At 45.3% G+C, this 23,688-nt stretch overlaps 1 protein-coding gene across 2 annotated transcripts in view; it reads right to left on the bottom strand.

Moving 5' to 3' along the window:
• LOC126203336 (mucin-17) overlaps nucleotides 1-23,688 on the bottom strand; it is a 401,673-nt gene that overhangs the window by 81,934 nt on the left and 296,051 nt on the right. For both annotated transcript variants that reach the window (XM_049937620.1, XM_049937621.1), the window contains exon 4: nucleotides 10,896-11,181. In XM_049937620.1, coding sequence (XP_049793577.1) covers nucleotides 10,896-11,181 — 286 coding nt within the window. The remainder of the gene's footprint in view (nucleotides 1-10,895; nucleotides 11,182-23,688) is intronic.

Raw genomic sequence — 23,688 nt, 5'->3', positions numbered from 1 at the left:
CCCTTGCAGAATGAGATGGGGAGTTGTCGTGGAGCAAAAACACTCTCTTGGATAGCTTCCCACGCTGTTTCGTCTTCATAGTCTCCCAGTTTTATGCAACCCGCACTGCCTCCAAATATAAATGCACGATTTTCATGCTCTCTCCTTCGCTACGTCCAAACTGTTGGTTCTACAGAAAAAAGATGAATGGGACACCTTTTTGTAGGAACTTCCATGTTGTTAAGTAATTTCATGTAATTAAAATTTGTATTGAGATGCATTTATATTAGAGGCCGTAGTTATAAAATTGTTCGAGATAAATGTTCAAGAGTGACCTTGAAACACGCTTTTCTTGGATAACTCGGAAATCATGACCTGAAGCGAAAACGTATCCCAGTACAAAACTTAACTCCATTAAATTTCGTACAAAAAGGCTCTGCTCATTATTCTGTAGGACTAATAGTTCGCGCGTACCGGGCGAGAGAATACGAAAATCCTACATGTAGCTCTTGAAGGTGTTGCAGGTTGCATAAAACCCATAGGTAGGGGCAGCTGAATCACACTGTATGTATGTATGTGTGTGTGTGTGTGTGTGTGTGTTTGTGATGTAGCCGCAACCACAGAACTAGTAGAATATTAACATTTGCGCCTACGGTCGCGAACTTGTAGCGCTCCGCTTCGTCTGCAGCAATCTGTCCCGGCGAGATGTTAAACTGTGACCCTTAGCATCTCCCCCCCCCCCCCCCCCCCCTCCAACTGACGAAGCGCAGGACAGCAGCGGCTGCTCGGATTTGCCGGTATTCCGGCATATCGTGACGTCACAATATGTTTAGTCGGCCGCGAGCACCTGCCGGCCGGTTCGGACCCGGCCCTTGCCTAACACCGTCTGACGGAAAAATGGCGGCGCGATCAGCCGTGTCCGGCCGCCTGCTCAGCCCGGTCTGCGAGCCTCTCTGCACCTGCAATTTCCTCTTGCTGGAGATCACTTCCTTCTGACACCAGTCTCAGGCTGACAACTACTCGGTTCCGGCTTGAGCACGGAAGCTTTCCGCCAATGCACATACCCCGAAAAAATGAAGCGGTGCAACTATTTTATTGTTTATTTCCAGGTTGTGATGTAATCCTACGGAACTCGCCACTCTTTTGATGCATATGAGATCGAGTGTGAGTACCCGGCTACTCTCTGGTGTTTTACCATAGTTATTGTTTCAAATCATTTGTCGACAACATCGTGATCGTACAGTAGTGGATTTCTTCGCCTAGTTTTGCTCAACTACGTTAGGTTTATTCACGTCCAGGGCCAACTGCAGATCCTGCAATAATCGTGGAACCTCTGCAGGTCTTCCTGCAGTTCGCTACAGCCTTCTGGCGTTGTACACAAACGTACCATCTGCGAACAGCCTCATGGATCTTCCGTAGTTATCCACTAGATCATTTGTATAGACTGCAAACAGTAACGGTCGTATCACACACTTCGTCGGGTACTACTGAGAGCGCTTTTACATCTGCCGATTTTGTTGTATTGAGAGCAACGCATTGAGTTCTACCTGCAAGAAAGTCTTGGATCGAGTCGCAGATCTTGTCCGATACTCGATACGCTCCTATTTTGTTCCCTAAACGACAGTGCGTGACTGTATCGAAAGCCTTCCGGAAGTCAAGCAACAAGGAATAAAGCTGGGCACGTATGTCTACGCTGCTATGGATCTCAAGCACGGATAAGGCTAGCTGAGTATCGCAAGATCTCTGTTTTCGGAATTCATGCTGATTTTTGTCGAGGAGATGTTTGTTCTCCATAAACTCCATACAACGTGAGCATAATCCATGCTCCATAATTCTGCAACAGACTGAAATTATATATAATGTGAACATTAATAAAATGTATTCCTGAGTGGAAATGGAGGGAAAAAAATCCTTTTAACATGTGTCCGGAAATGCATCGTTGCCACATTAGATGGCGCTGCAAATGAACGTTCCTCTGACCATGAACCGTGTATTTCTTGTGGGTTACAAGCTGTACGACTGACGCGGAGTACTGTAAGCAGCATAATAGTCCGGTATTCGTGTCAGGAACAATCCGAGATGGTGTTTGTGTACGGCCAAGCAGATGGTAACGGTCGAGAGGAAACACAGCTACACCAAAACAAGTACCCTTATAGACACCAGCCTCTTTTGGGCGTTTGTGTGCTCGTGGGTCCTTTCAGACAGACGAATGTACACGGAGGCAGCGAAATGTGCGCACACCGGATTTGGAGAACCACGTTGCACATGATACTGAGATGAACCCTAGTACAAACTCCAGGCAAGTTGCCCGCCAGCGTTGTGTAAGACAAAGTACGGTTATGTGTATCCTGCATGACAACTGCTACGATGGAAGCCACTTTGAACATCTGTTGTGACGTGCACGAGATGCAGCTCTATATTGTCTTCCGGGAGCATGTGTTGTCGCTGCACGCACATCGGCCATTTCCGGACACATGTTCATAAAACCATTTTTCCCTCATTTCCAGTCAGGAATCCGTCCACGCAGTTATTCGGTTTTAATAATGTGCACCCTATAATTTAAAGTCTTCCAGCGTGTTTATCTGTCTTTGAAGGATAATCTTTGGAGCTACTCTTGTGATTCTGGTTTTCACTAATACATAGACTGACTCACGAGGAAGGGTTATGTATATACGAGGGGCCTCCAATAAGTAATGCAACAAATTTTTTTCTCAAAGCTCGTTGGTCTTATTCGAGAATCCAATACACTATATTATTCCCCGCTCTTTTAGCTACAAAACCCTTACTGGGAGGGCGTGTATGCCCGCGTGTTTCACTCTGCTGGGCGACGTAGCAGCCAAAGTGTTGCTGCGTCGATAACTTGTCCGTCATCCACGTACAGCTTCCCGCAGAGTGCATCCTTCATTGGGCCAAACAGATGAAAGTCGGAAGGTGCTTCATCCCGGCTGTAGGATGTAAGAAGAAGAACAGTCCAATGAATTTTCGCGAGCTCCTCTCGTGTGTACAGACTTGTGTGATGCTCACGTTGTCATGGGAAGGAGAAGTCCGTTTGCATTTCTGTGGCGACGGACACGCTGAAGTCGTTCCAATATGTGTGCGGCCGGCCGGCACAGGAGAGATCGGACAGGCTCGCGCGACATCGTTACAATGATGAGAGACTCCTCGCCCATCGACTCAACGTGCTTTTGTTCACTGCCAGCTCTCTGCAGACATTCTGCAAGCGCCTACGAATGTCTGTGATACTCTGGTTTTCCTCGAAAAGAATTTCAATGACATCTCTGTGCTTGAAACGCACCTCTGTTACAGATAAAAGTATTGCAATGCCACCTATCAGAACTCCATGACACTATAGGAGCTGAAGCGGAACTATTCCACGATCTCCCACAACAAGTACTGCATGTTTTCAATTGAAATAACCGAGGAAAGAATGTTCTACAATGCTAATTGAACATCCCTCGTAATTTCTTACCACTATGCCAGACCGTAGGTGTTTAGTGCTGTCCGTCCAAAGCCTGGGCAGACCTCCAGTAGGCATTATCCATTTGCAACTGTCCGACGAATGACCTCCGCTTTTTGCAGTTGCTAGGTTCACTCGTTGCGCTTTGTTACTGTCCTCAGATGCTGTACGACACGCCGTATCTGTCCCCTTATTCTTACTGCAAGTTCTCTCATCGCCATATTCGCCACACCAGAGAGAAGTACCTCCCATATCTCACTGACTTTTATCCGCCAGTGGGATTTAACTAAGAGGGACGGTAATACCAAAGAAACATCCCCCAAGACATACTTCGACCTTGGCGAAGCAGCCACACGAGACACACGGCACTTTCTCACCGTCCGACCAGCCTGTCCGCTGCAGCGAAGCGGACATTAGAGGAAAATACAGCAGCGGAACAGATTTCCACTGTCTCTCGTCGACCGTTAACGGCAATATAGGCGTCTTATGTAAGCCCTCATTAGCTGGCGCTAAAGGTGACGTAAGCCTGGTGGAACGGCTGAGGTTCCCTGCTATGTGCGCTCTCTGTCTAGACAAACCAAGGACGAACACCAGCCCCCTTGCAGGCGTTTATCGAGCTGAACGAAAAGTGTTACAAATTGCAAATGCGAGACTGACAATGAGCCAAACCTTTGGTTTTGGCAGGCAGCGCTCTTAACAACTGAGCTATCCGAACAGGTATATTAGTTACTTCAGTCAGACTGAGTACGGAAGCATGGGAGATAAAAGGAGGGGCAGCAATTAGTCGGAGTTCCCGACTTGATCGCTGATTAACTGGGTCACTGACCAGCTCCAGCCGTAGCAACCGTACTGCCAGGTTTGGCAACTGGCTTCACAGCTGAACTGATCTTTAGTCAGCGTACATTTTTTGGGCAAGTTTTAAGTAGTCCTGAGAAATTACTTTTGAAATGTACAACCAGACAACAAAGGTGAATCACCCACAAGACGTGGCTGATGTTAATGGAAATTCATACGCTCCATCGGCAGGTATGTAAATGGTTAAAGTTGCAGCTCTCTCTGACAGAATGTCCACCAGAGTGCATGAGTGTTGTTCGTGTTTCGTGTTGTTACTTGGCCTGGTAACGTGTATAAAAGAAGCGTAAACAACCTCGGATGTTGATTGGTCACACGGAGACGATGCTTAGCGGTGTGACACAGAGTTATCAGCACCCGATGGAATATGAAGGGCGCCCCATTGTGAGTCTCCAATTGGCCAGGTGATCTAATAGTATAATATCCAGATTTGAGGGGTATTCAGATGCGACAGTGACCCGATGGTGGACTGCATGGGAATGAGAGAGCAGACATACTTATCAAGGTTCCGGTCGGCCACGTGATCACAAGCAGGAAGGACTGCTGTATTGCGCATCAAGTACATTACAACCCTTTCACATTTGCGCCTGCTACCCGAGAACAAGTAACGGACTCCCTGCACTGTGTCATCCCGCACCATTGGTCGGAGACCAGCAACAGCCGGAATATGGAATTACCGTTCCCTGCGCTGTGTTTGGAGTGGTGCCATGGCTGCGATGCATGGAATACTAACCAATGACATCGCAGGGTGTTCAGCGATGAATCACGGTTGCCGGCCAGGGTGGCCGAGCGGTTCTAGGTTCTACAGTCTGGAACCGCGCGACCACTACGGTCGCAGGTTCGAATCCTGCCTCGGGCCTGGATGTGTGTGATGTCCTTAGGTTCGTTAGGTTTAAGTAGTTCTAAGTTCTAGGAGACTAATGACCTGAGAAGTTAAGTCCCATAGTGCTCAGAGCCATTTGAACCATTTTTGAATCAAGGTTCTTCGCTACCGCAGATGACAGTCAGGCAAGTACAGTCCTGACCAGTGGAGAGGTCTCATTCTTCCACTGTTTTGGGTGGACTAGCGGTGTTACTCCTATGTCATGGTGTGGGGAGATATCGGGTATGAGTTGAGGTCACGGCTGTTAATAAATGAAGAAAATGGACAGCTCAGAAGTATGTGACGGACATCCTGCGACCTCATGTATTACCTCTCGTATTGCGGTGCCATTATTCAATAGTCCTCGCCGATAGCTGAGTGGTCAGCGTGACGGATTACTATCCTACGGGCCCGGTTTCGGTTCCCGGCTGGGTCGGAGATTTTCTCCGCTCAGGGACTAGGTGTTGTGTCGTCTTCATCATCATTTCATCCCCATTCGGTGCGCAGGTCGCCCAATGTGGCGTCGAATGTAATAAGACCTGCACCAAGGCGGCCGGACCTGCCCCGCAAAGGGCCTCCCGGCCAATGACGCAAAACGCTTTCCATTATTCAATAGGACAATCCTCGTCCACATGAGACACACGTTTCTACGAACTGTGTCCGTGATGTTGAGCTCCTCCCGTGGCCAACAAGATCAACAGACCTGACCCTGATAGAAAATGCGCGACAGTAGCTCGGGCATCATCTGAGTCCGTGCGCCAGTTACGAGGGTATCAAGGATCAGTAACAAAGGCTGTGGGCCAGCGTCTCTAAGGATCAGATACAAATGCTTTATGCTATTCTTCCCAACCAAATCAGTGCGTGGATCCAGACCAGAGGGGGTGCTACTTGATTCTGGTAACCAGCCTCATACGGCCAAACTCTTTGATGTGGTAATCACTGAAATAACATCACAAACCCTCTCATCCCGTGAAGATTCGCTTCGTTCCCTCTGGATCTTTTCTTTTGCGCGTGAGGGGGGGGGGGGGGGGAGTCGTTCCGGGTGCTTTTCGCCATAAGGTGCCATTTGCGGTGTTTTGTGTTTGGTGGATTAGTATGATAAGCATAAAACGTTCTTAGATATTTCGACTGCATTATTTTCTCAGTTGCGATGTACAGCTTATGCCGTTAGTACACGGGACGAGTTAGCTAACGTTGAAGTGGAGCGCAACGGGTTTTGTGACATCACTTCCCGCTATTTCTCGTTGAGAAACCATTTCGTCACGTGAAATATAAAATAAGTTCTGTGCTATTTCGGTTAAGTGTTAGGTAAAGTAGAACCAATAGGAAGAAAGAACGCTCCCTACGTCACAAGCGGAAAGCAAGGCACCCTAAGGCTCAGCAAAAGCTCATATCCGATCGTTTTTATGTTATACGCTACACCCTGCGAATATATGCTCTAGATGAATCGTTTCTCGTCGTAAAACGACTGGAAAAGTCATACTGGTGGTTAAAGAATTTTCATATTTATTTTCGCGTTATAGCTCGTGTGTAATGAGAGAAAGCCGTTCTAAGGCAACGACCCGTTTAAGATTTTTGAAAACATGTCGATCTTATTACGATTTATAATAGAATGAAGAATCAGTAACATTTCGGAGAGTGAAATACAAAAAAAAGCCCTTCTCTAGGTGGGCATTAATTTAGCGTAGTTGGTTAAGGCTCTGTCAGGTAATGTAATATGGTTCAGCCACCACTTTTTTTTTCACCTTCGCGTTTTTCAAAAGGTCCCGGGAGTTTAATATGAAATTGATAGAAAGAATTTTTCTAATATTGGATGTTATGTAAATATGAGTGTCCTCTGTCAGAAGTGAGCATGTTTGATTTGGTGACCTTGCATAAGCTGATGTCTTTCCTGAGTGGACATTTTTCTTTTTGTACATCACAGAGATAACAAAATGACTGGCGTACGGCCAGGAAAGGAAATGTTAGTTTTAATTGTGCTAAGGTAGGATTCTATGCCCATCCATTTTTGCCAGCCAAATAATCCGACAACCGTTGCTGGAGTGCGTTCAGAGCGTAAAATGAATTCAACCAGCTCTTCCCCTGTGCCGACGGCACTGCGTGTCGTGGCGTTTGATATCCTGTCTGCGTGCGCGTCAACGTTAGCTGCCTCGTCCTGTGTGCCGACGGCTTTAGTCTTGTGCAAGCGCAACCGAGCTGCGACTCACAGAGTACTTCATAGAGGTACAAAGTTGTACCTCACTAAGCGAGCGTAGCAGAATGTTTTTCGAATGGTAATTTTTTTGGTTAAATCATGGCATACTTTACTTGTGATAATATACAGTACAATCACCAGTCAAGGTCACCTGTTCACAGACACCAGGAACCTTACACCAGGCGTACATCTTCGTCCTCACCAGTGCTACGATGACCACGTGTAAAGCCGCGCGGCCGCTCGGTTTACAGTGCCATGTCACGGATTGCGCGACCCCTCCCGCCGGAGGTTCAAGTCCTTCCTCGGGCTTGGGTGTATGTGTTGTTTTTAGCATAACTTAGTTTAAGTAGTGTGTAAGTCTAGGGACCGATGACCTCAGCGGTTTTGTTCCTGAGGAATTCACACACACACACACACACACACACACACACACACACACACACCACGTGTAAAGGCAGGCATTGGCCTATTACAATAAGAAGAGCCTTACCAAAGTCTATGTTTTCTACCTCTCCAACATGGAAGTTACTGTAAATAATAATATCACGATAATTCAAATTTTCAAGACCACCAACAGATGTAATTGAACCAACTCTTACAGCAGAAACAGTAAATCAAGCATTACCATCGTGAAAGTACCGTTACTGATAAGACTAAAGTTAGTTTTACAGCCAACAAAGACACTAGGTCCTTCCAAAATTGCATAAGATGCAATGCACGTGTGCTAAACAGCGGAATTCCCAGATGACGTCGGAGCAAAGCCTTCGAAATGACTGGTTTTTATTTTGTAATGCCGCGACCCAGTCTTCGGTCAAGAAATTATTAATATCTAATTAAAGTATGGAGATGTAGCGTCGAAGCGCCACATAGCAGCCGCGGCTCTGCAGCCGCCAGCGGGCGACGTCCGCGACGCAATAAGAGAGACCCCAGTGGACTGCGCAGCGAGGATAGCCGAGCTCGGCGTCGCTTAGCGGTGACTGTGTAACAAGTGGGGAGGTGTCACCAAATCAGGACGAGTCTACTGTTATGGCAACGTGACTAGGCACCAGGTTTTAGTGAAATAATCATTCGTGAGGACGACGGTTCAAACCCTCGTCCGGCCATCCAGATTTAAGTTTTCCGTGATTTTCCTACACCGCTCCAGGCAAATGCCGGGATGGTTCATTTGAAAGGGCACGGCCTATTTCCTTCCCCATTTTTGACACAATCCGATCTTGTGTACCGTGTCTCGTGACCTCGATGTCGTCGGGACGTTAAACCCAATCTTCCTTCCTCCTTTTCAGGAAGGCAGGAATTCCTCGTCTTCACCGGACGCCGGTAGTACCGCCGGGCACGGTGGCCGAGCGGTTCTAGGCGCTTCAGTCCGGAACCGTGTCCTTAGGTTAGTTAGGTTTAAGTAGTTCTAAGTTCTAGGGGACTGATGACCTCAGATGCTGAGTCCCATAGTGCTCAGAGCAATTTGAACCATTTTGAACTGGTAGTACCAACACGACGCTAGGGCGACAATGGACAGCAGAGAGTCGACTTGGCTCCGCCAGCTCCAGCCACGGGTTCGAGTCCGGACTGCACCTGCTGTCTGAAATAAGTCCTTCACGTGACTTGATATCACCGTTTCGCAACCTGCCGGCCATGCCTGAGGCCACAGACGATGAGGTCCTAGTGAGTCTTGGCGCCACAGCGCCATCCGTTGGCCGAGTTCTGTCCGAGTGCAGTGGGCTGTGCGTCGTACCCAGCAGACCCACGCGCCGCCACTGCGGGCGCGTGCGCAGCCGAGGGCCAGTCTCCCGACTGGGACGCCATCGCAGCACAAAACGCAGCTGACGTCAAGGGCCGTGGCCTAAAGAGGCTGCCGGCCTCAACAGCGCGAGGGGCCGTCTTAGCACCACAAGGCGGAAGCCATGCAAAAGATCAATAACAAACAAAATGAGATCAGCAAAAAAAAAGAAAGAAAAACGGCCTGTCACCACCACTCAGTCATCCCTCAGCGTGCCCAGCACGCTACGGTCTGGTGTCACTCTGTAATTTATATTTTAGGCAGACTATCGCAAACATGTCTATGTGGAAACAAGCTCAGTTCGACTTGCTGCTGGAACAGGATGCATCCATTTTTGCTGCCATAGGTGACTGCTGTGTGTGACGAATTTTTATGTACACTACTAGCCATTAAAATTGCTACACCAAGAAGAATTGCAGATGATAAACAGGTATTCATTGGACAAATATACTAGAACTGACATGTGATTACATTGGATGACATGTAGAGGTACAGCTGCCCATCCAGCTTCAACACGATACCACAGTTCATCAAGAGTAGTGACTGGCGTATTGTGACGAGCCAGTTGCTCGGCCACCATTGACCAGACGTTTTCAATTGGTGAGAGATCTGGAGAATGTGCTGGCCAGGGCAGCAGTCGAACATTTTCTGTATCCAGAAACGCCCGTACACGATCTGCAACATGCGGTCGTGCATTATCCTGCTGAAATGTAGAGTTTCGCAGGGATCGAATGAAGGGTAGAGCCACGGGTCGTAACACATCTGAAATGTAACGTCCACTGTTCAAAGTGCCGTCAATGCGAACAAGAGGTGACTGAGACGTGTAACCAATGGCACCCCATACCATCACGAAAGGTGATACGCCAGTATGGTGATGACGAATACACGCTTCCAATGTGCGTTAACCACGATGTCGCCAAACACGGATGCGACCATCATGATGCTGTAAACAGAACCTGGATTCATCCGAAAAAATGACGTTTTGCCATTAGTGCACCCAGGTTCTTCGCTGAGTACATCATCGCAGGCGCTCCTGTCTGTGATGCAGCGTCAATGGTAACCGCAGCCATGGTCTCCCAGCTGATAGTGCATGCTGCTGCGAACGTCGACGAACAGTTCGTGCAGATGGTTGTTGTCTTGCAAACGTCCCCATCTGTTGACTCAGGGATCGAGACGTTGCTGCACGATCCGTTACAGCCATGCGGATAAGATGCCTGTCATCTCGACTGCTAGTGATACGAGGCCGTTGGGATCCAGCACGGCGTTCCGTACTACCCTCCTGAACCTACCGATTCCATATTCTGCTAACAGTCATTGGATCTCGACCAACGCGAGCAGCAATGTCGCGATATGATAAACCGCAGTCGCGATAGACTACAATCAGCCCTTTATCAAAGTCGGATACGTGATGGTACGCATTTCTCCTCCTTACACGAGGCATAACAACAACGTTGCACTAGACAACGCCGGTCAACTGCTGTTTGTGTACGAGAAATCGGTTGGAAACTTTGCTCATGTCAGCACATTGTAGGTGTCGCCACCGGCGCCAACCATATGTGAATGCTCTGAAAAGCTAATCATTTGCATATCATAGCATCTTCTTCCTGTCGGTTAAATTTCGCGACTGTAGCACGTCATCTTCGTGGTGTAGCAATTTTAATGGCCAGTAGTGTACTATACACCACTGAATTTATTCACGTATTCATCCCCCTGTAATTAATATGCAACATTCTTAAAAGCAGCATTTTCAGTTAGCTGGACGTTCGTGCCCACTCACCACCGCAGACGACATCGGCGAGGTTGGTCTGCACGGCCTGGTGCGTGACGTCGCCGTCGCGCAGCGTCGCCATCTCGCCGTGCACGAGCGCCAGCGCCTCCTCGGTGGACAGCAGCATCTGGCGGCCCGACGCCGGCGTGGGCGGCGGCACCGACTCTTCCGCCCCCGCGCCCGCCAGCAGCCCGCCGCCACCCCCGCTCGCCTCCGACCGGCTGCGGCTGTGGCTGTGACGCCGCCTCCGGCGCTCCGGCGTCACCACGAAGTAGCCCTGCGACGTCTGGTACACCTGCAGAGGGGAGCACACGCTCTATAGGCCAGAGATAACGTAACAGACCGCGACCTGAGAATGATCACTCTTTCTGCAGATGATTCTACGTAATGCTGCAGGGTAAGAAGAAACACTGTAGAAACCGGACGAACGGGTTATCTAAATGCTGTGCGTTCTCATTGATTCTCCACGATTTCTACGACGTGTCCCAGAAATGTTACGACAAACTTTGAGGGATTGTAAATGGTGTCTTGAGGAATAAACCGACTATGGGAACCAGTGTCCAGAGACGTCATCCCATGATGCTAGGAGCGGCTGCCTTAGGCCATCCTTTCAGCAGCAAATGTGACTTTCTACGCTGACGGTCCATAGGCAAAATGTCTCGCGATGTTGCCAGTTATCCAGTGATCGCGACTGATTGCCTCGACCGCTAGTGGAGAAGATGATCTGCTGCCTTGGTGGGTGAAGGTTCTGGACATGGGTTTCCACTTCAGTGTATTTTTCTCCGGTATACCGACACACATCGGAGATTTTAGAGCGTTCCAGGACAAAAAAAATGCGGATGGAAAACCTTGTACGAAACCGTCATCCACCCTAGGAACAGAACATCGCATTCATAGGAAACAAGGCCTGCCTACAAAGCAGTTAGCCCCGTCATCTCCACTGGTGATTGTGGTAATCTGGCGCGATCTTTGAATAACAAACGACATTGCAAGACGTTCCTTCTATGATAGCGTACAAAGCCGTTTGCTGCCGCAGGAGTAGCCTAGTGACAGGCGTCGGTGTCTATAACATCGACGCTGTATAGAGTCTTTGGATTAATTTTCCGGAAACGCGTTCCTTTCCTCGTTTTTTTTCCTCAAGACACCTCCTACAATCCCTTAAAGTTTATCGCAATATTTCTGAGACATCCTGTATGCAGATGATCAGCCAGATCTTCGAGATGTAAGGCGATTTATCTATGTGGATGACACAACTGTAACAGCCCGAGGGAGGACCTTTGAGGAAGTTAAAGACAAAATAAGCAGCATACTTGAAACATTGCGAGAGTATTGTGATCTGGACCGTCTCAGTCAAAAAAAAAAAAAAAAAAAAAAAAAAAGGACTCAAGTATGTGCTTTACACCTAATAAACTAGTGACCCTAAAATGAATATTAATTGGAGAGGGTAGGAAATTCATCACTATGACACCCCAGTATACCTAGGAATTACTCTGGATCACACCCTATGTCATAGAACATATTGTATAGGTTTGAAAAGAAATATATGCAGCACCACAGCTTCTCGAGAAACCTGACTTTCTACATACGGAGCAATCCCCACCAACTGGGCTAGGTTTTTTTCTTGTGGAACAGTATGAAACACTAATTTGGGGAGCTTTGGTCCACGTTAGGCATGAGGACCCGGCCTCAATCGAAACAGTGTGCTCAGTTAGGGGGTGCCTTAGACCAACCTCAGCCCCAAAGATCTACCCCTGGGCCGGAATAGCACCCCCAGTGATAACACGCAGAATGACGAGAGAAATAGGACGGAAGAGGCAGATCGTACACTCAGAATCACTTGATACACCTGCAACACGTAGCTTTAAGTCAAGATTTTTTTTCCAGCTATCTTCACGATTACATATCAAGGCAGGTGTTCTCCTGTGTCAAGAAAGTGCTCCTAAGCTAGAAGGGTTCATTCCAAGGGAAGAAATCGGTTGTGTTTACACCTACCCTACAGTACTTGGAGAACACTTAACAGATTGAGGAGTCTCAAGGTGCAAAACACATTTGGCCTCATGGGGGGTATGAGGAGGACGTTGCGTGCAGCTGCGGAGCCACCTACTAGCGTGCCAAAACATGGACGGACCCTGTAGTCCGGAAAACGTTTTAAATTCCACCGTAAAATGCTTAAAGGTTGCGGAATTATGTAGAGAAAAAGTGTATTCTGTTACCAAAAGTAAAGTGGCGGTCGTTCTTACATCTATAGGCTGATCTAATTTAGTTAACGTGGATGTTAATAAATTCTGAACTGGATTGGAACACAGAGAGGTCAACGGCCACTTCAACTAAGCGTACGCGTCTCAGATCCAGTATTTTATTCGACATACTTTGAGAAAGCTGCAGTGTACAGATTACGTTAATCAATTTTTTTTAAAAAGAGCTAACGCTCTATCTCTCTTCTCTACATAACATATCATAGAGTAACCACGAGGGCCACTCCAAAAGAAATGCACAATGTTTTTTGAAACATCCAAATTATTTTCCACATCACTGATATTGTTGCAGTATGTTGACACATTCTAGAGAGACAAAATGTCAATTTTCCACACTGCCAGCCAACACGAGACAGTGAATACGCTGCACACTGTGAAGCATTGTGCAGTTGTCGGTCTGACACTGCGTGGGAGTTCCTCGAGTACTGGCGTGTGCACTTTCACCACAATAATCTGATTGCCTAACGACTACCTGCACTGCTGTCAACAGCGTCGTTCCCATGCACTTTCTTCTACATCTGCATCATACTCTGCAAGCCACCCAATGGTGTGTGGTGGAGGGTACTTTTTGTACCGCTAACTGAGCCCTCCAACCCTGTTCCATTCGCGAATAGCGCCTGGGAAGAATGATTGTCGGTAAACCTCTGCAATGGCTCTAATTTCTCTAATTTTCTCAAAAAAAGAAAAAAAGCTTACACTCTACGTCACCTAAATTATCCTAAGAACAAACACACACACCCATGCCCGAGGGAGGACTCGAGCCTCTGCCAGGACTATAATTTTCTCCTCATGGTCATTACGCGAGATGTATGTTGTCAGACTCTTCCCGGAAAGTGCTATCTCGAAATTTCAATAGTAAATCTCTCAGTGATGCACAACGCCTCTCTTGTAACGTCTGTCAAAGGACTTTGTTGAGCATCTCAGTAAAGGTCTCATGCCGATTAAACGATCACGTGACGAAACGTGCCGCTCTTCTCTATCTCTTCTATCAGTCCCGTGTGGTAGGGACCCCGGTAGATAAACAACTCAAGATCGGTCAAACGAGCGCCTTATAAGCTACTTCCTTCGTGGATGAGATACATTTTCTTAAGATTCTTCCTATGCATCTGAGTCTGATATCTGCTTTTCACGTTATTTCTTTTAAATGGTCATTCCACTTGTCGCTCTGGATAGTTACTCCTAGATATTTTACAGTAGATACTGTTTCCAGCGGTTTTTCATCAATAGTGTAGCTGTATAGTAGTTGATTTCTTTTCTGATGTATGCGCAGTATGTTACATTTATTTAAGTTCACAGTTAACTGCCAGAGCCTGTTTCTGGAGGTCATTCTGCAAATTGTTAGTCCCTTGTGATGTTCCTACTTTGTTATAGACAACCACATCATCTACGAACAGCCTTAGAGATCATCCGACCCTTTTTACTAGATCATTTATACGTATTGTAAACAATAACGGTCCCATAACACTTCCTTGGGGTACTCCGGAAATTATCTTTACATCCGTCGATTTTGTTCCGTTAAGAGCGACGTGTTGAGTTTTGTCCGCAAAGAAGTCTTGAATCCAGTCGCAAATCTGCTCCGGCACTTGATAAGTTCGCATTTTTCACTAAAAGGCAGTGCGGAACGATGTGAAGTGCCTTCCTGAAGTCAAAGAGCACGGCATCAACCTGAGCGCCATTGTCTACGGCGCAAATCCATGCTGATTTTTATAGAGGATATTCTCATTCTCCAAAAAGTCATAATTCTTAAACATGAAGCATGTTCCATAATTCTACTACGATGTAGGTCTATAGTTCTGTGCAGCTGTCCCGCAGCGCTTCCTAAAAATGGTAATGATCTGCGCTTTCTTACAGTCGCTAGGTACCCTACGTCGCTCAAACGATGTACGATAAATTACTGCTAGAGGGGAGCAATATCTTTCGCATAGTCTTTGCAGAATCTTACTGGCATCTCATCTGGTACAAAGTGGTTCAATTGGCTCTGAGCACTATGGGACTTAACAGCGGAGGTCATCAGTCCCCTAGAACTTAGAACTACTTAAACGTAACAACCTAAGGACATCCATGCCCGAGGCAGGATTCGAACCTGCGACCGTAGAGGTTGCGCGGTTCCAGACTGAAGCGCCTAGAACCGCTCTGCCACTCTGGCCGGCCATCTCATCTGGTCCTGACGCCTATGCGCTACTAAGCGATTGCAGTTTTCTTTCTATTCCGCTATCGCTTATCTCAATATCTGCCATTTCGGCGTTCGCACAACGATTGAAAGGAGGGACCGTGTTACAATCTCCAGCGGTCAAACAGTTTCAGAAGACTGAATTCAGTATTTCGACGTTCTCTCTGTTATCTTCCGTTTCTGTGCCAGTATTGTCACTGAGTGAATGAACAGATGATTTTGACCCATTTAATGATTTTACATACGAACAAAACCTCTTAGGGATTTTATTGAGAGCGCTTGACAAAGTTTTACTTTCAAAGTCATTGAACACTTCTCTCATTGCCCTCCTCTCGCTCATTTTCGTTTCGTTCATATTTTGTTTGTCAGCTTGGTTTTTACATCTCTTGAATCCGAGGTGAAGTTCTCTTTGTATACGTAGCAGTTTTTTAACACAGGTTATTAAACCATGGACGGTCTTTCCCATCCATTAAGATCTTACTCGGAACATTTTTGTCTAGGGCATATTGCATGACTATTTTGAATTTCTTCCATTCGTTTTCCACATCTTCGTCCTCATCACCGCATATTTGATGCTCACCTCAATCCCTTGTGAATGTTTGACAGTTTTGTGCTCACAATACAGGAATTCTATAACAATACGTTGCTTCAGAGGAGTGCAGCAGCTATATTGGCGAAGTGCTACGACAGCGCGTCTTGCGAAAAAAAGGTTCAGTTACATTTGAATACAAGCGGTAATAATGTTTCAAGGTTTTAAACATGGCTGCAGCAGAAACTGTTAAAATTCTTCACAATAAAAGGATGACAGCCAAAAACAGTTGCAGGATAAAAATTTTTTTATTAAAATTCTTGACCAAGGTTTCGGTACATATAAATATACCTTCATCAGAAGTAAAACTTCTAAAATTACATCATGCAATGAAGAATAATAAAACAATTATGCCAAAGGCGTCGTCAGTAATTAAGATATCATCTCCATTTGTATAACATGTGTAATGAGCACAGGGTCAAAGCGAAGTAATGGTGCTAAACTGTTCGCTTTGACCCTGTGCTCATTACACGTGTTATACAAATGGAGATGATATCTTAATTACTGACGACGCCTTTGGCATAATTGTTTTATTATTCTCCACTGCATGATGTAATTTTAAAAGTTTTACTTCTGATGAAGGTATATTTATATGTACCGAAACCTTGGTCAAGAATTTTAATAAAAAAATTTTATCCTGCAACTGTTTTTGGCTGTCATCCTTTTATTGTGAAGTAATAATGTTTCTATGAGCTCCGTTAACAGCAAAGGTGTAGAAAAGAAGTTGGATATTTGAAAAAAAAAGTGCATTTCTTTTAGAGTGGCAGTCGTACAACAACTGATTTAGGAAAAAAAAAAAAAAAAAAAAAAGAAGCAGTTCCGGTTCTGGTTGTATCTGAATATCACCATAACTTTTCACACAGTAAAAAGAATGTCATGGAACAAAATTTTTTAAAAGAAACTGAGACTTCATCGTGGTTTCTTTGCCGTAAGTTGTTTGAAAACTGTATACGCCAGGAGAAACTCAGGTCTCAATTTTTATGTCATTTTCTATCCTTGAGACGTTACGGTGTCACAATGAGTGACAGTGTTTGAACTTCCCGCAGCGTCCGGCAACCGAGAAGAGCCCGCTGCCGGAGAACAGCGGTTTTCCGCCAGCGGTGAAAGATGGCGCCTGGCGGTGGACGAAGCGAGGCAGTTCGGCGCTCGGCAAGGAGGAGCCGACTGGGAGTCTGTTTGTCGTCCAGGAATGAATAAACGGTCCCTCCAAGCTGACGTGAGACGAAAGGAGGACGTATGCGGACATTGGCTGTGACAGTCCGGGTCGTGGACATGTATGGCAAACGGTCGGTACAGAGGATGGGGCAGAATGACGTCGGAATTAGCTGGACCGAAAAGGACGAGTATAATTTGCTGCAAAGTGGTCTGATCGCTTGGGATGAAATATTGTGCCTGCTCCAAGCACTCTGCCTCGGGTATTAAATTGTATCTGAACATCTTGTTCTAGGCGCTGGGGGTTTTGTGAACTCAGTGTCTATTGACGAACTTGTCTGCTGCGGTAGTTCAAGCGTTCTGAACTTGTAGGGCTTTCTTGCTGCAAGTGTTCGGTGTGTGTCTGCGTGCGCGGGAAAAGGAACCTTGCATAGCACTGAAAATAAAAGTGAAGCCTTTGAGATACTTGTAAGTTGTCCACAAATGTCTTAACTGGTTAGGTTGTTATGGTAATTGAGCTTTCTAGTTAAGTTATAGAGCTGTTTTGGTCTTTTGAAGTGTCAGTTACTGACTACTTATAGTTTTTTATTCCTTGTCGTATATAAGGAGTTATGCTTGTGTCCTTGGTGGTCGGGTGAAGTTAAGAACGTTAACCTGAGTTAATACTATTGTAGAATTTCCCTGGTGGAGAGATCCGATCAAGCAAACTGTGTTTTTGCATTATCCTAACACATGTACATATACATACACGTGATTACTCTGCTATTCACAATAAAGTGACAGGCAGAGGGTTCAATGAATCACCTTCAAGCTGTCTCTCTACTGTTCCACTCTCTAACGGCACGCGGGAAAAACGAGCACTTAAATTTTTCTGTGCGAGCCCTGATTTCTCTTATTTTATCGTGATCATCATTTCTCCCTATGCAGGTGAGTGCCAACAGAATGATTTCGCAATCGGAGGAGAAAACTGGTGATTGGAATTTCGTGAGAAGATCCCGTCGTATCGAAAAACGCTTTTGTTTTAATGATTGCCACTCCAGTTCACGTATCATGTCTGTGACACTATCTCCCCTATTTCGTGATAATACAAAACGAGCTGCCCTTCTTTGTACTTTTTCGATATCATCCGTCAGTCCCACCTGATGCGGATCCCACAACGCATAGCATGACTTGGGTTGAGCTGTTAGGGCTTATTTGATGTGATTGTGCTTCGGCTTATCAGCGGTTAGGGTGTTATTAGAAATATTGGCTCAGGTTCTGTGTTGGCGACGCATGAAATTCGGACCAAGTCACTACTGTCTCCTTGTTGTTTGTAACCTTTTTTCCCGCTAGTTTCTGTAATTGCGCGAGAGATGAAAATCTGAACTGTCGAATGTGTTTTTCTAATGACCTTTTTGTTTTGGCATTAGTAGCCATTTGTAATATGCTAAGGAAAAATTTATAAAGTTGCGCTCTAAAGATACGTTGAAATTGTTCTGAGGAAAGCTGTTGGGTGCCAAATAGTATCGTACATGCGTTGAACTGTGACTGTGTGACATGTAATATTTTTGCAACTGATGCCTGATGTTGCTTAATTCTAGTGTTCGATGGTTTCTAAGAATGAAGACAAGTGGCTAATATTTCATTGGTACACTGGATATTCATTGATATTATGTATTTTGTTTCGTATTTTTAAATTATTGCAACTATTTCCAATTTGGTGCTAGTAGTAGCGTATTCTATTCGTCTCTCACGGCTTCCTGGAAGGCAAGGTTGTCACAAGAAAGTAAATGAAAGTTATATGAGCATGTATTCTCCCCTTAATCCAACACCACCCACACCCACTGCAATCCTGTTCTTGCTTCAATCGTTTCATCAGATCTAAAAATTGAGTATGAAACTTTCCAAGACGGTATATTTTTCTGATTTTGTTTGCACCCTAAACATACACGTCATCTTTTCCACTTTTTTTCTCTTCGTCGAGTAACATGCAAGCAACAATTTCATGACTGTTAATTTCTGACAGCCACACATTGCTGTAGTAAAAAGTGAACTGAAACATTCAGCTTTCAACTGTACACACTGAGCGAATGGTAGCGAACTCAAGCGAAGAGACAATTCGCCAGTGTTCACTATCATTCGCCTGTAGCTGTGAGCAGACGATTACACTAGAGAAAACGTGTATAGACTGCCATCCGTAAGGTATTAAGTTCGATATTCAGATCAGATAATTTTTCATGAAAAGTGGTGCAGGGAAAAATGAATGTAGGTGCCTGAATATCCAAGCAAGTACGAAACGCATGGAGGTAATGGACTTAAAACCTAATTGCAACTCCAGCCTTCCGTATCATTACTCCAAAACTTGACGCGTTTGTCGGTTAACGCTTTTCGCAGGCCTCTCATTACAACTGAGGGGCAAATTTAAAAGCTGGGCATTAACTACCGACGAGCGACATAAGTGGAGAAAGGTTAACATTTACACACTGCTTATTAGCAGTTGGAGACATTTATGTTAGAGAAGCATTTTCAGGGCTCGCTAACAGAAGAAAGGACAGAGCCCAAGGAATCTAAGTGGGGAGGGATGAGAAGGGTGAAGAGGTAGAGAAAACAGTCTCTAAAGAAGTTCAGAAGGTGCCTACAGAAATGAAAATTGGGAAATCACCCGAGCCTGGAAATTTATCAATAGACACAGTGAGGTATGGCTCCAATATTCTGCATGAATATCAAAGCAAGTTATGTAGCAAATATATGTGGTATAGGGAGGAAATTCCAGCAGAGAAACTTAGTGTATCTAATCCACATACACAAAAAAGAAGCAAAAAAGTGTCTAGCAATTATCGTGGAATAAATGTCACAACCTGAATTTCCAGGCTGTACGAGAGGGTTTTAAAATGAAGAGTGGAGAAGATTATAACTGAATTGGAAGAAAAAAAGTGGCTTTCGAAGAGGTAGGTCGTGTGTTGATAGCATCTTTATTCTAAGACAGATCAAACAGAAGAGATTGGAAAGGAATCTAAGCAGTCTTTTGTTATTCGTAGATCTTGTGAAAGCATATGACACGGTGCTACTAAAGATATTGTTCGAGGTTCTGTGTTTAGGCGAATTACCAAAAAGGAATGTAAGAAGTGTCATAAACCACCACAAGTTCGCATAACGTGTCATTAAAATGTGAAAAGAAAGGTCTTCACAGTAAATAGAGGACTCAAACAAGGATGCTATCTGTCTCGCATACGCTTTACGACGTACGTGTAGAAAGCGCATAGGCATAGAAATTGAAGTAGGGAACTAGTGTATGTAAACACTTCTCTATGCTGGTGATCAGGTCGATGCAGCAGAAGATGAAGAGGATGTACCTTACATGCTTGGAAAGATGTTGCAAAGATATAAAATTTTGGGTTTGGAAAAGTATATTAGAAGACGAAGTATCTGTTGCCAAGAACAGGGAAGTAATCTGGGCACTGGCGGACACCAAATTAAAGTGTGTAAAGGGTTTACGTATCTGGGCAGTATCCTATTACGTGATGGAAGATGTGACAGAGATATCGAACAACGGATCAGGCTGGGAAAGGCGGCAATCCGAAAATTTGGCCCTCAAACATGAGTTGAAAAGTTAAAATGCAGTTATACAAATCCATCGTGGAACCACTTACGAGTCGTAGGAGTGGTTGTTGGAATTCACAGAAAACAATAACAAGAGACTTAGTTGTTTAGAAATGGTCATTTTGAAAAGAGCATGTACAATTTCTCGACTTGACCGAGTAAGAAATGAACAAATAAGGGAAAGGATACATACCAATTGTACTATTGCTGATAGAAAAGGAGAAAGACAGCCAAGACGGTTAGGAAACGTCAAAAGAATGGAAGAAGACAGAAGACCAAAGAAAGCACTTTCACGGCAATATTCTGGAAGGAGAAAAACACCTCGAAAAGGGTGGCTAGGAGTGTCCAAGAAGTGTTGTACTGAACAGGAATAGAAGAAAATGAGAAACAATGGCGAGATAGAGGCGTCTGAAGACAGCGGTGCGGGATGCGGCGACAGCAGTAGGGTCCCGCCGACAAAAAATGGAATGTCCTTATGGCGTTACTGGCCGGAAGAAACCATATGGGATGTTCGGCTGCCTCGTGCACGTATTTTTATTTGACGACACTTCGGCGCCTTGCGTGTCGATGATGAAATGGTGATAACACACACACACACACGAGTCCCGAGCGGGGAAAATACCCGACACGGCCGGTAATGGAACTCAGGGCCTCGTGATCGAAAGCCGACAACGGTGAACACAACACCACGAGATGCTGACCGCGACAAGAGGATGATGTGTTTCGCGATTCAACAGCTGCTGTATCTCTGATGGTTCCTGATGGCTGCCGTGACCTATGTGGAGCACTTTCGAGAACAATTAATAAAATGTACATACAACTTGTCACATACGGAACTTGATAAGACCTGCTATTTCGTTTGTTAGAGCGGAGACAATGTGATTTCGGGAAAACGATTTTTACATATTCGGTTATTGCATCAAACACCTCTAAAATGTCAGTGATGTATCAGCCATGTAATTACAGTTACCACGAACGTAAGCAACGAAAGTATATTTTTAATACTAATCAGGATAGTAGATACTTAATCGTACCGGTAGTTGTTTACTTCTTCGTATAAAGAAATAGATAAAACTTACGCTTATTCTCTCTGTTCCCGCATGGTGGAAGAATCTAATCAATTTATCGTCTTCCTTACGACCACAGTTGGACCTTCGAGCGCTGTATTAATTTTATACCAAACGTATTTCTTTTTCACTGGCGTTTGTATTGTGGATGTCCTGGACCCAACAAGCACCTATAATACCTATAGGGGTTGGACGAAAATATGGAAACACCGTGAGAAATACTTGCTCGAACATAAATTCAGAAGTTGGCCAAGCCTACAGGTTGCGCTGTTTTAAGTATTATCACGAACGGCAACTGTGAAATGTCCTAGATGCTTTTCAAGTGTCAGTCGTTGTCAGAACAGCGTTCTATGTATTTATGAGTGCATTATGTCGGACCAAGTGAATTCGAACATGGGAAAATGGTTGGTGCTCCTATAATACGTGCTTCCGTAACTAAGATGGTCGAAGTATTTGGTGTTTCAAGAGACACTGTATCGCAGATCTGTACCGCATACAGGGATAGCGGAAGAAATCATCCGCTAAGTCAACCCGCGGACGAACGTACGTGTTGAGGGATCGTGACGGACGAAGAGGGCGACAGCTCAAAGTAACTGTAGAACTGAATGTCGCACTCGCGACTTTCGAAGCTACCAAAACACAAACGGAACCGCGTAAGCAGGGAATTGTAGAACAAGCTGGAATTCCAAAACTATTCGTCTGTGACGCAAATGACCGTAAGAGGAGAATGTGTTGCAGAAGCTGTAAAACCTCGATCTGGGCAATAAAAGATAGTCATTTGGTCGGATGAGTCTCGTTTCAGGCTGTTTCCAACTTCTGATCGAGTCCCAAGAATGAAACATGGCGGGGGTTCGGTGACGATTTGGGAAGGCTTATTGTGGTATTCTACGGGAACCTTGGTTACTATGCAAAGTCGCAGGATTATGTGACCATATTGGCTGACCAGGCTCATCCCACTTTACACTGTTTTCTCCCTGATAGTGATGCTGTGTTCCAAGACGACAGGGTCCCTGTTCGCACAGCTTGCATCGTCGAGAACCGGTTTTGTGAGCACGACGGCGAATTGTCGCATTTCACTGGCCACCACAGTTGTCAAATCTCAATATTATTGAGCCAGTGTAGTCCACTTTGAAGAGAAGGATTCCTGATCGCTACTCACATCCATCATCGTTGCCTGAACTTGGCACTGTTTTCCAGGAAGAATGTTATGAGAGTCCCTATAAAACCATACAGATGTTTGTTTATTCATTCTGAGACGACTGGAAACTGTTTTGAATGTCAGTTGATTTCTTACAGTTTATTAGGCATGGTAATGTGTTGTGTTTGTGGTGCTTCCATATATTTATCCGCCCCTGTAAATTCTTCTATCACCTACATTTCATTCTCTTCCGACCACTCAGTCACCCACGCAAGTCAAGTCAACAAAAGCTGACCGCACGCAAAGCATCTGACGAATGCTCTCCGTGTTACGAGCGCCGAAGCAGAGAGGTGCGAACTTCCTCTGATGGTTTACTGAAAGACCGACAACTAGCGGCGCACGGGCGAGCACCAGCGAATGCGAACCGAACACCACCCGACACTGTTCCCTCGCCGCTGGTCTACCCTTTACACCAAAGACAATTGTAGTCCGGTGATCCTCGTTCACAGTTTTTTTAATTTATTTTTAGCTTTGAGCAGCAAAGTCCATATAGCCAACAATAGTTACAAAAGTGCCAGGTTAACGTTGTTACTATTTTCGCAAAAGAGCAATGATAACAGTGCGAAGTACAAAGATACGCTGAGGTGACAAAAGTCACTGGATAGCGATATGCACATATACAGATGGCGGTAGTATCGTATAAACAAGACATAAAAGGGCAATGCATTGACGGAGCTGTCATTTGTATTCAGATGATTCATGTGAAAAGTTTTCCGATATGGTTATGGTAGCACGTATGAAATTAAACAGGTACAGGCATGGGACATTCCATTTCGGACATCGTTAGGGATT

This window comes from Schistocerca nitens, chromosome 9, assembly GCF_023898315.1.
Source record: "Schistocerca nitens isolate TAMUIC-IGC-003100 chromosome 9, iqSchNite1.1, whole genome shotgun sequence".
NCBI lineage: Eukaryota > Metazoa > Arthropoda > Insecta > Orthoptera > Acrididae > Schistocerca > Schistocerca nitens.
The sequence above is the reverse complement of the archived record's forward strand: the minus strand, read 5'-3'. Positions and strand labels throughout refer to the sequence as shown.